Raw genomic sequence first — 12,456 nt, 5'->3', positions numbered from 1 at the left:
TCGTTTAATTAATCGAATCATTTTTTTATTGTTGAATATCTAATTGATATAATTAAATCGTTTAATTAATCGAATCAATTTTTTATTGTTTGCAGTCTCCCTTTGTTTCCTTATTTAATATTCTAATATCTCCTTTTATAATATTCAAGCCATGCATTGCATGGTACAAGACTAGTATATATATAAGTAGAACTTTGAGGCTTTGCCATAGACTATAGATGTCTAAAATTCACAAGGCTAAGTAATCAACTAAAACTCCATATACTTTAACATGTACATTATGCATAAAAAATTTGAAATTCTGAGAATGCATCTATTTTAATGGCTGGTGGGTTACACAAAAAGATACAAGCAACAGACAAGTGAATGCCTACAACACTTAAAAATAGTAAGAGAAATAATTTATGCAAGTCTATATATTTTAGATTTTAGGATGACATACCTAATGCATATTAGGTTTTTCAAATTTCACGAAAAGATACTTGATTGGAATATTGTTGTAATCTACAAAACTTCCAAATACTTTTGATTTTATTTTTTTTCATTGTTATGGTGTTTCGGAAAACTTAATCTCCGCAATCAGTTTCATAAACTTAACAAGGAATTCTTCAAGCCACTAGTCTTGCCCATTCTTCACGTTTACTAGGGGTTAATGATCGTTGAATATAAACATAAATAATGAAAGCATAAAATAGACTATCTAAGAACAAATTTCTATTGACATATTCATTTACAGTGTTTAAGGGATTTGTTCAGAATTACTAATTAGATGTAAAATTGATTTAGCTTTCCTTTGACCTCTTTCGGTACAAGTTTTAGAAATTTCAACTAAATGCTCATACACACCGTATTGAAGTGCTGCCAAAATGAGATTTGAATTGTTTGATCCCAGTTCAAGTAGAACGGAAGCTGCACATTCCTTGTTTTTGGGAGTCCCGTCTCTCATAAAATTAACAAGAGTTTCTATAAATGAAAGTTGTCCAATTTCTTGCTTCCCCTTTGAATTTGAGGCGAGAATTAGCAATACAGAGAGAGTCTCGTCAACTATGTCCAACTTTTTATCCTCGATTACCTTAAGTAATGGTGAGACAATGCCAGCTTCTATGGCCTTGGTTTTATTTGCATGATTAAGGCACAAGTTGAAGATAGCAGTTACCGCATCTTTTTTACCTCTGATAGTTCCAGTTTTTAGCAAGTTGACCAATGGTGGAATACCATTTAAATTTCCTATTTTTTCCTTATTCTCATCAAGCATTGACAAGCTGAACAATGCTGCTGCAGAGTTCTCTTTAGCTCCAATTGATCCGTTTTGCAAAACTTCAATTATGGCTGGAATGGGTTCTTCTCTAGATATGAGCTTCTTGTTAGACTCATCAATAGATAAGTTCAAGAGGGCTGTCACGGCATGTTCCTGAATTTTGGAATCTGGATAGGATAAAAGATTCACGAGAGGCGGGACTCCTCCACTATTGGCTATCGAAATTCTGTTTTCTGGACTTTCTTTTGAAAGCATTCTGATCTTCTTTATTGCTGCTCTTTGCTCATCAAGCTTACTTGAGGACAATTTTTCAACACTCAACAATATGTTCCTATCATCTGAGGAAGGACTCTCTTCTATTTCCCCCATCTCCTGTGGAAGTTGAAAATTGTTTTTCTCACACCACTGCAGAATTAAGTTCTTAAGAGCGAAGTTTGGAGCTACAGATAAGTGAGTCAAAATTTGCCCCGTTTTGGGGCACGTTGTATGACCGGCATCCAACCAATGTTCTATGCTTGGTCTTTCGTATGTCTGTTGTAATGGAGAAAAAGTTAAACAAGTCAGTATCTATTTCGCCAAACAATAAATTTTAGTCAAATAGGGGAGGAGAAACTTAGTTAAGGAGGGTGAAATTACCTGTCCTGTTGCAACAATAACAGGATCTTTCATAATCTCTAGCGTGATTGGACAAAGAAATTCGTCAGGGATTGTAATAGAGGCACATTTCGCGAGTGTTTTTGGTATTTCAGAACCATCCATGAGATCATTTTCTGCAACCCCTGCTAATCGTTTGAATTTGTTTAGAAGATCTATCATTTGCTGTATACTCTCTGCAGTATGACATCCCCGCCTTTCCTTAACCTTCTTAATGGCTAGAGATTCTATCTCAAGTTCTTCAGCAGTGTGTAAACTGAGCTTATTTGCTAGCCTTTCTATACTGGCGCTGTCTGCATTTCGGTCATCATTCGTGGACAATGCCACCATCAAATCCATCGCAAGCTCCATATCTTGCGTATCAGTTCGCTTTTTGGCTCTTTTCAGTTGCACAGACAACAATTCAATCTGAAATATGTAAACTTATCTCAAGTTACAGAAAAACTTGATCAACTTGATAATATTATGCATTCATTCTAGAGTCACATCAGAGCACAATACATAAAAAGCATAGAAGAGATCCAACATTCATACAATCATTTCAGTTTTAAATCAAAGTGTTAAAAATCCAATTCTATATACTTCCATGCGTACTCTTAACATTGAAATAAAAATTCTTTGCTAGTTGGTACCAACAGCTCGTTGAGTCTGTGCTTCGTCTAGTTTGTCTAATCTTATGTACAATCAATTCCAACTCGTGTTAGAAAAAATAGGGAAATCAACTAATGGTCCAGACAATCATATCGAGAAAAACGCATGATTTTAAGATGATTTGAACAGCTTGTAATTCATACTTGTTCTTTCTCTTCATCTGAAATTCCAAGCTCATCATACGGCATTTCTTCCACGGCTTGATTTATCTTTTCGTATACAGAATGAAATCTCACCATCATAGCCTCACTTTCTGTTGCCTGAAAAGATGAGAGCAAATTAAAGAATCAGAGACAAGAATTTCCAATGTTTTCAACAAAATTAGAGAAAATTCAAAGCCTCTAACCAGGTAAATTTTACTTCCAGAATGACACAGGTTCAATAATTTCTTGGCAGATTGAAAAGCCTTCTTCAATTTCTTCAAACATACAATCCCGGCTTCAGGAATTGGAAATTCGAGGTTCCTGATCTCATCTAAAAGTGGCAAAAAAACCTTTAACCTCCTAACAAGATTATTACATTCTTTCCTCTGAGTCCTCCTATACTCTCCAATGTCCTTTACAGATTCAACAATCTCAATGATTTCATCCACCAAATCCATTCGAGCTCGTGGGCTTGATGGATCTGACGACGCCATATTCTCGTCCTCCATAATGCAGGGCCACTAGTAGTCTAGTGAGGGCGGTTGCCCCCACCGGATTTAGGTCTCAGGCAGCCCGTGCCGAAGGGAAGAAGATAAGCATAAACAACCACATCCAAATTCTACAGATATATTTTCAAGAAAATCACTGTTGCGTAATGAAGATTATCAAGAAACAACAATTTTGAACACAAATAAATTCCAAGGAGCTAAAAGAGGAGAATGGCAATATGACTGAACAAAGTCTTAGGCGTGGATCAACCCCTTTCCTGCGACTGAGAATGGAAACTCAGCAGGACTATATCGATGTTGTGTTGAAATTAAATCATTAGCAACAATGTAAAGCCAAATAGATTTAAAAGCACGTTTTTACACAAAGAAATCTGATATTGATGATGAAGAAGATGACTTATACTTGCAGAAATCAAGGATGCACGAGATAAATTGGCGCCACACATCTCCCTTTTTCCCTCTCCTTCACAGTAATTTGCTTTCCATATTTAGTGCAATACCGAGGAAAAAACCATAGCCGCATGTCCCGTTCTATTGCTCTTTTAAGACTTCTTAATGCATGTCTATCTTACAGTTTGTGCGAAATTTCAAATTTTTTTATTGAAGTTTTTTTTCCCTAACAAATTAGTTAATCTCTAAAATTTATAATGATTTCACCATTATTCACTCAACCAATGAAAGTAACAAAAAGTTTGATGTGGAATCCGTTGAGGGATCTTGTGCAATTAATTGACATATTGGCTAGAAGAAAAACAAGAATAAGAAACATTTAACGAGTGAAGAACTTCTTTCTAAATGGGTAAAATAAAAAAAGAATCCCGAATTATGCATATTTGGCAGTTGAGTAAGTGGCGTTTGGTCCACTTAACAAATGCCACATGAGGATATAAATAATTGTGTGACAAGGGTTTTGCTATATGAATAGGGTTTGACGTGATGGCCTCTTATTGGCCGGTTGATTGCGAGTTTGTTGGTGCAGACAACCAACCAATAGGGAGCCGATGTGATTGGACAGGCCCTATCCAAGAAAATTAATCCATCGTATCCATGTGACAAAAGGTGAAACCCTTATAAATTTTAGTGACTAAATGAAACAGGAAAAAAACTTCAATGACAAACCTGAAATATCAGACAACTTTAGTCACCATTGGTGGAATTAACCGAATGTTATAATACAACATGCTTTAACATATACCTTATAAGTAAATCGATTATGATTATTTTAATCCATACAAAATATTCCAATAGGTTGTTCATTTGGGGAAAAAAAAAAAAGACCCGGCTAACAAAGGTAAGTAATAATGAAATAGAATCGAAACTTGAGTATGGAGTTTTAGAAATGTAAGATTTGCACGATGAATATAGAAGATGGCTAATAACATAAATCATTCTGGTACAAGATAACTCATCTTTAGTCTTAAATATATGGACATATATTTAGTTTTTCAGCCTTAAATCTCAAAAAATGTGTTCAATTTCATCTTTATTCTCTTGTTCCAACTTACAGGTTAATTTCATAAAAAATGGTTGGTGATATCTAGTTATTGTTGTAAATAATATGATTATTAGTGAGTGATAGTTATATCCCTACAGCCTTAATTTTTATTATCGTTCATAATTCTTCTTTATATTTATGAGGTTTTGATTCTCAATAAAATACATAATCCTATTTACTTCTTCCTTTCGTTCTCTTTTTTCTCTAGTTTATAACACTTTATTAGTACGAAATTCTAACCGATTGAGTTAGCAAAATTTATTTCTCTTTTTAGCCCCCGTTTGGTATCCATTTTTTTCAAAATGTATTTTTCTCTCTTTTCTTTTCAACCACAGATTCTTTATTAAAATAATATTACACGTAAATAAAAAAAAATTCTTATTTTTCAACCACACATTTCTCATCAAGTTACTATTCTAAAATGTATTTTTACATAAAAATGGCTATTAAACACATGTTTAGTCACAAATCCCTAACCAATAGGTAAAAAAAAAATTTTTTTTTTTTTTTTTTTTGGTATAGAAGAAAAGAAGAAAGGAGGCATTACTACATCTATGTTATAAAAGAAAATCAAATTTTAATTCAATTTCTTACCACTTTCTTCTTTCATTCTTTGAGATTATAGCACTAATTTCATGATTTTTCAGCTGCCTCAATCGTTGACATACATGATATTTCATTCAATATATATAATTTTTAACATATTTCAATATTCACGGCAAGACTTTTAAATTATATCGGGTACGTTGTTGATATTGTAAATTGAATATTTGTAAAATATAATTTATTAATAACCTACATATATTTAACATGTATCATGTAACCCTTAGTTACAGCAAGATTATATTGTCACTTGCCGTTCTTTATTAGTATAAACACATCACATACTGTACACTAATTTGTAGCCAATATCCCATATGTGCTTTTAAATTATTATTGTAATCACGTTGGTGTGCAATTAAATGCCTCATTATCATTTTTTCATGTTTAAAAATAAATAATGCATTATTGAATTCGTTCTTTAATTTGTTGTTGTTCTTAAAGTGGCACACATTATCGAAAGAGCACGAATTATAATTTTCAGTGGCATTTCAGAAAAATATTGACATATTGTTCTGAAATAAGCAATAGTAAAATATAACATGCACTCGAAGTAATATATTATCATTCTCATTAATATTCTAATTAGATTTTACTTGTTCTCGAGGAGCATAATAATATAAGATTTAACATAAATTATTTTTTTGCTCTTAAAGATTAAATTCTTGCATAATTTATTATTCTAAATAATAATATGTTATTACTCTTGAATAACATGATATTTTAGTTTTCAATATTTCAGAAGAATATTGACTTATTGCTTCAAAATAAGCATACTTTTATATTAAAATAATATACTAGAAGAATAATATGTTGTCCTTTCGGAATGAAATATGATTCAAACATTTATACATTCCAAAAGAATATTGCAGAATTGTTTGAGTTAATTAATATAAATCAATATTCTTGAAGAATATTATGTTGTTCTGAAAGAAGCACATTAGCATTTTATGTGGTTATTTTTGAATAATCACAATTTAGACATTTCAATGTAAATATTGGATTGATCCTGAAAAATTACAATTTTAATTAAATTGCTTCTAAAAAAGCAATAGTTTATTTATATCAATATTCTTGAAAAATATTATTTAGAAACTCCAGAAGAATCAATATTGTGTAATATGAAGGGAAAAACTTAATATTGCTAGTTATTTGTTCTCCACTAAATAAAATAGAAACCTACAAAGTTTTTAATAGTGTTTCTTAATTGGCACACTAAACTAACTCTAGAGTGACCATTTTGATTAATATTGTATTGAACCAAAAGTTTAATAACTCTTATAAAAATATTGTTTGACATGTCTAATTAGACCATCACTAAATCAATAATTATGTGAAATGAGAATTCAATTGGACATTTAGCGAAGAACGAGAAGATTCTTAATTCAATGAATTCCTATATATTATTTGTTCTATTTATTGAAAAGAAGTCATTGATCATCACTAACCTATGTTTTTGAAAATCGGTTCGAGTGATATATGAACTCGTCACCCTCTACGTTAACCATTGTTGCGCTTTTACTATCGCAAGTGTACGATATCGAACAAGTAATATAATGACCTATGAGTCCGTATTGTCGTTTCCACAAGGACTATACTTTAGCACTTAATTTAATTTCTTTCTAACTACTATTTGACAAAGCAAATAAAGATTTTGTATGATTTGATTTAAATTTAAATGCATGAAAATATGTGCATGCACACAAAGATTGGTTTAGAGGTTAAATAATGAAGAGATATTAGGACATAACAATTTCACCTATTGATCACACTTACACCTTAAATTAAGATTCATATCTAATGTAGTGTTAGGTCGAATTCTCCTATTGTATTCAATTTACTCATCCTGAGTTTTCATTGAACCTGTTTAACTAATTCAATTATATATCTTTATGCGAATTAATTATAGTTAAACAAAATTTTCGTTCTAGGAATTCACTTATGACCGTAATAATTAGTATAGATATCTCTACACATTATACCAATTTACCCGATTTTATTGAATGGTCTAAATTCTAAACTCACATCTCGATTCGTAAAAGATTCACAAAGTTATCAAATTAGTGATCAAGTAATTCAATACATTAAACTCATAGTAAAAATCAATACATAAACAAATAAAGAACAAAAATCTTAATTAAAAGACGTAAATAATCCCAATTGGGTACATTATTCGTCCTAACAAAAAATTTAGTTACTCATAATAAAAGAGAAAAAAATAATAGGTAGTCATAGAGTACATCACCGGATTTTGTAGTATAGATGTAGAAGAAAAAAATCAATTTTACACCAAAATCTTTTTCATCTTCCAATCAATGTTTCAAATGGTGAATTGCTTGTTATTTTCCTCCCTTGAATTGCTTCTTTGAATCCCAAAGTGTGTTTCTTTGAATTGCTTCTCTGATGCCGATAGCCATTATGTTCTGCATTCAGGTAATTACTATATCATTGCAGCGCAACCAATGATCCATTCATTTGCATTTGTTGGTTCTCTTAAACTTCCGTCAATGAACCCAAGCTTTTTTTGATTCGTAGTGCTCTTTTCATTGATCGAGCCCATGAATGGTAATTATTAGGATCCAAGATGTGGGTGACTAACACGGCTCCCGTGTTATCATTACTCCCAATGAAATATGGGCTATTTGGCTAAGCATTATCATGATTTATAACATTTGATTGGTTACCAGATTGTTTAATGTTTGGATTTTGGGTGTGTGCTTGATCTGTATGTATATCTCCATCATTGGATCCTCTGAACCTGGCTTTGATACAATTCCAGAAGAGCATATTTAACATTTACACAAACAGAAAATTTAACTAATTTCCTAGCTAATGTAGAGTTCCTCCTTCTTCTAGAGAATTATTATGCTGTCATGATTGCCAATTGCTGACGTATCTTAGCTCTCCTTCATTGTTGACTATGCTGCTGATTCCTCAAGTCAGCTGCATACTGTTTTTCCAACTCAACTGCCTTGTTAACTTCCAATATTATTTTTATTTTTTAACCAAATAAATAATTGAAGTCACGCTTATACATGGCAAAAAAAGAAATGAAGCTCATCATTGAACAAAAATGAATAATGCTACGTGTACACCTTATGGTGTACACAAGGGGTTACACCCCCGACATAAAGGGGGTCCACGCATATTTTATTATGTATGGGCCCCCTCCAAGTGAGGAGGGTGTAAACTCGTGTGTACACGGTTATGTACATGTAGCATTGCTCAACAAAAATTTCAACCCTTAAATGATAACATTGGATTCATGGACGCAGAAGGGTGAAAGGATCTATATTTTCTGGTGGAGCTAGCTCTGTGGACCCTTTGTTTACGTACAAATAAATTTTGAAAATTAGGAAATTCACTTTCTGAAATGGGATCATGCAGAAAATGGCTGTCTTAATTGATGATTGTCTTATCCCTTAGTGGTAGTCTTTTTTTTATTCTTGTTGCAAGAATGGATAAAGAAATATGTCCAAGCAATATTGAAAGATAATGTACAATTTTTCTTCCAAGCATGACAAACAGTTTGACATTTTGAAGACCAAAAAGGCTATATCCTATTTAATATTATTACGCCTCATTCAACTAAGTTTCAATTAACCAGCAGGTCTCATTAGACACTACTCGTCACTATCCATTGTATCCAATCAAACCTAGGCTACTTTTCAAAAACATTAAATGACCCTACATCTAGGACAAAAGAAGTGACACCCAGGAGAAAGGACGCCTCAGTCGTCAGGATGAGGCCAATGTCATTTGAAGATAAAATTTCAACACCCTCAATAGTAATATTAGTCTCTATATATTCTCAGTGTCCGTACACTATTGTGGCTTACGTCTTCCTTTCTTCCCATACTCAAATATATTTATACAAGTTGATTGACTTAATTGATGAAGAGCTCGAGATCGCCTCCTACACTTGAAAAAGATTACGTACTTCGAACAATTTGTTGATGTGTGCTGGAGATATACCATGCGAATGTGAGTGGAACAGGATTTGTTGACCACATCATCCATGTAGAAGTTAAGGTCAACAAGTATTAATACTAAAGAATAGAAACTATAGGCAATCATTGAATTCATCAAGAGTGGAGCCATGGTACTCCTATTTTTTTTTTTTTTAACTGTAATTGTCAAATTGTTGATTTAAAAAATCGTCGATAGCTAAAATTCTTACAATAGAATATCGTTCTCAAGATTGACTTGCAAAAGAATACACATTTAAGATGGTGCTGAGATATCCAACAAAGACCCTTCGACACTCAAATCAGCCAAGTTTTGTGAATATAATGTACATAATTAAGTGTCTAGTGTATTTGTCCCCCTTTACATCATATATGGTTTCCTTTTATGCATTAATTATTTGTGATTTAAAAAGGAATTATGTGTGCATTTAATAGAATTGTAGAGAATTTAGGCAATGTGGTTATGGGTGGGCGCGAGTCGGTTTTGAAGAGAATCGAATTGAACCAAAATTTTCGGGTATCTAATAAATGGAATCGTCGGATCCAAATATAATTATGGAACAATTCGGGTTCGGTTCCGTTCGGTTCTGTACTATAATTAAAATTTTTAACATTTATAATAACATTATATAAATACAACTAATGATACATTCAATGGTTTTAGAATGTCAGAGACTAGTAGATTACCTTGTTCAAATGATCGCCATGGTCAAAGCTTCGGTCGGCGGAGGTCACAGCTTCGGCCGACGATTGTATATGTTTTGGAATGTTAGCGAGGCTGCGAGAGTGAGTGCGAGAGTCTAGACAACGTTATATACTTTAATGTAGGTGTTTAGGGTTATTTAGTGGATCGAATTTTGTTGGGCTAAGAAATGAAACAATAAAATTGGTAATTGAGCCAAAAATTAAAAAATTAGAATTGAAACAAATTATTAGGCCCAAAATTTGGATTTAGAAATGGTTAATTTGTTAATTTGAAAAAATTAAAATTAAAATAATTTGATTTACTAAAAAAAAAAATTAGAAAGATTCGATTCTTATTCAGTTTTTCGATTCTTGGTCTAGAATCGAGAATCGAACCGTATCCGTCGGTTCTCAATTCAGATACCCGTTCGGATATTTAATTTGACAAGAACCGTCGGGTTCGGTTCAGTTCAATTCGGTTCGAGAGATTTGCCCAGTTCTAAATGTGGTGATCCCTTTTTCATTTAATTCAATATTTGTCTTATAAACGTCCTGTTAATAATTTTCGTATCTTAGTCTTTCTAACCATCCATTCATTTTTGTTAACCTTTCGTTATGATAACACATCTATGTTAAATTGTTAATAGATAGTAATAGTTGATCATGTGAATTTGCTTCAAGCCATGATGCCTAATCAACTAATCTTGTGGTAAATGGTCTCGACTTCTTTGCTTATATTTACTTTCATTTCGTTTTTGTACTTAGGAAATGAGATTTAATCTATTGAGAATGTACCACAGTTGGAGAATGTACGATTTGACAAATATGTATACTCTACTGTATAAAAGTAGGTATGTAAAGTTTGTGCATTAGATAAGTAGATAGACAATTTGTTTAACATACATATACGGGTCCTTGGTCTACAAATTTATAATAATTAACAAAAAGTACTCGAATGGAAAAAGAAATGAACTATAGATCCCTATCCTTGCTCCAAAAGCAATGTGTAATATTTCAAAATCAAATAACCTTTTGAGTATAAAAAATGCTAATCCTATAACTTTAGTTGAAATTTCATGTTGATAATTTGATTTAATTCTTTTTTAGTTTTATCGCTAATATTTTTATTTGAGTTATCCCATCATGCTCATCCTAGTTAAGTGTAATTAACGGAAATCCATGCTTAGATATTGATGGATCCATGACTAATTTTTACTCACAAAAATCTAATCTTAGCGGCATCATACGAGACACACCATTTGAACTAATAGAAAGGTAAATATATTAGCGCCTTATTTTTCATAATTGCAGCATTACATTTATGTCATCAATTTTTTTAGTCATATTCTTATTCTTAAATTAACACAAGTTATCTTGATGATCGTCTCTGTTAAAATATTTCATTAAATAGAGGAAAAATATTTATTTGAGCCTTCATATTTTTAAATAAACAATAAAAATCAAGACTAAATAGTTTTCGTTAATTTTAAAGCACGGTAATAGTATTTTTGAACAAAGAGCATAGTTAAGGATAAGATTTGCTAGCTAATTAAATTTATAGATGCGAATCTGACAAAAAAACTTAAGAATACAAGTACGATAATAAACAAAAATTAATGATCTTTAACGTAATTAAAATATGGTATATTTATGAAAAGGTGATATGAATATTACCATCTCGATAGATCACAGATTCACAAGGTGTCCTTGGGAAAAATAACTCAAGGTTAAAAAATAAATAAATTAAATTAAAAAAAGAAAAGAAAAGAAAAGAAAAGACAAAGCTTCTTAATTAATTACTCATTTTAATAATTAAAAGGCAAAAGTTCAAACACCAACTGCATGTCATTCCAGCATTTTTTACAGTTACTTACATTTCATGTGCTATAGTAAAATTATCTATAGTCCGTTATGAAGATCGATAGTAATCGAATTTCTAGTGGTCAAAAAATCTATTTTGTTTTTATTTTATCCAACTGATAGTATAATAGAAAATAAAAACTCTATTTATATCCATCTATATAAATAATTAAATTTCTTGATTGTTGCATAGAATAAGATCACATTTTTAGTCAAGTCGGGATAGAATCAAAGCACATAAAGATGCAGTGGAACGATAAATAGAAATGTTATGGCTTTCAATGTTGAATATTCAAATCAATCTTTACAAACCATGACATTGGTGATGTGCATCCAAAATCCTTCACAAAATAAACGAAAACGTATAGTTATAAAAAAGTAAGTTAAGACGTTAAATCCGTCTCACGATATTAGTATAAATCCATGTTATGCGAACGACGTTGTAAATGTTCTTTTTTTTTTTTCAAAATTCAAATTATGAAAATTAAATAAAAAGTATATATCTCATTAACTCGTGAGGGTTATTATGTAATTATTTGCAATAAAAGTGAAATTAAATGTAGAAGTTTGAAAAAATAACATGGGGGCGGAAAGACAAAGACAAAAAGGAGAAGAAGTTACCGTTTGAGCACAA

At 31.5% G+C, this 12,456-nt stretch overlaps 1 protein-coding gene across 1 annotated transcript; it reads right to left on the bottom strand.

The window, feature by feature from the left end:
• Positions 1–739: 739 nt before the first annotated feature.
• On the bottom strand, positions 740–3,455 carry LOC111409584 (U-box domain-containing protein 15-like). Its single transcript, XM_023039616.1, has 4 exons — positions 2,910–3,455; positions 2,707–2,823; positions 1,895–2,320; positions 740–1,789 (listed from the first exon to the last, which is right to left on the bottom strand). The coding sequence occupies exons 1-4, from the start codon at positions 3,213–3,215 to the stop codon at positions 740–742; spliced, it is 1,899 nt and encodes a 632-aa protein (XP_022895384.1). The 5' UTR covers positions 3,216–3,455.
• Between the last annotated feature and the right edge of the window lie 9,001 nt (positions 3,456–12,456).

This window comes from Olea europaea, chromosome 14, assembly GCF_002742605.1.
Source record: "Olea europaea var. sylvestris chromosome 14, O_europaea_v1, whole genome shotgun sequence".
Lineage (NCBI taxonomy): Eukaryota > Viridiplantae > Streptophyta > Magnoliopsida > Lamiales > Oleaceae > Olea > Olea europaea.
Note: the sequence above shows the minus strand (reverse complement) of the source record. Positions and strands in the feature narration are given on the sequence as shown.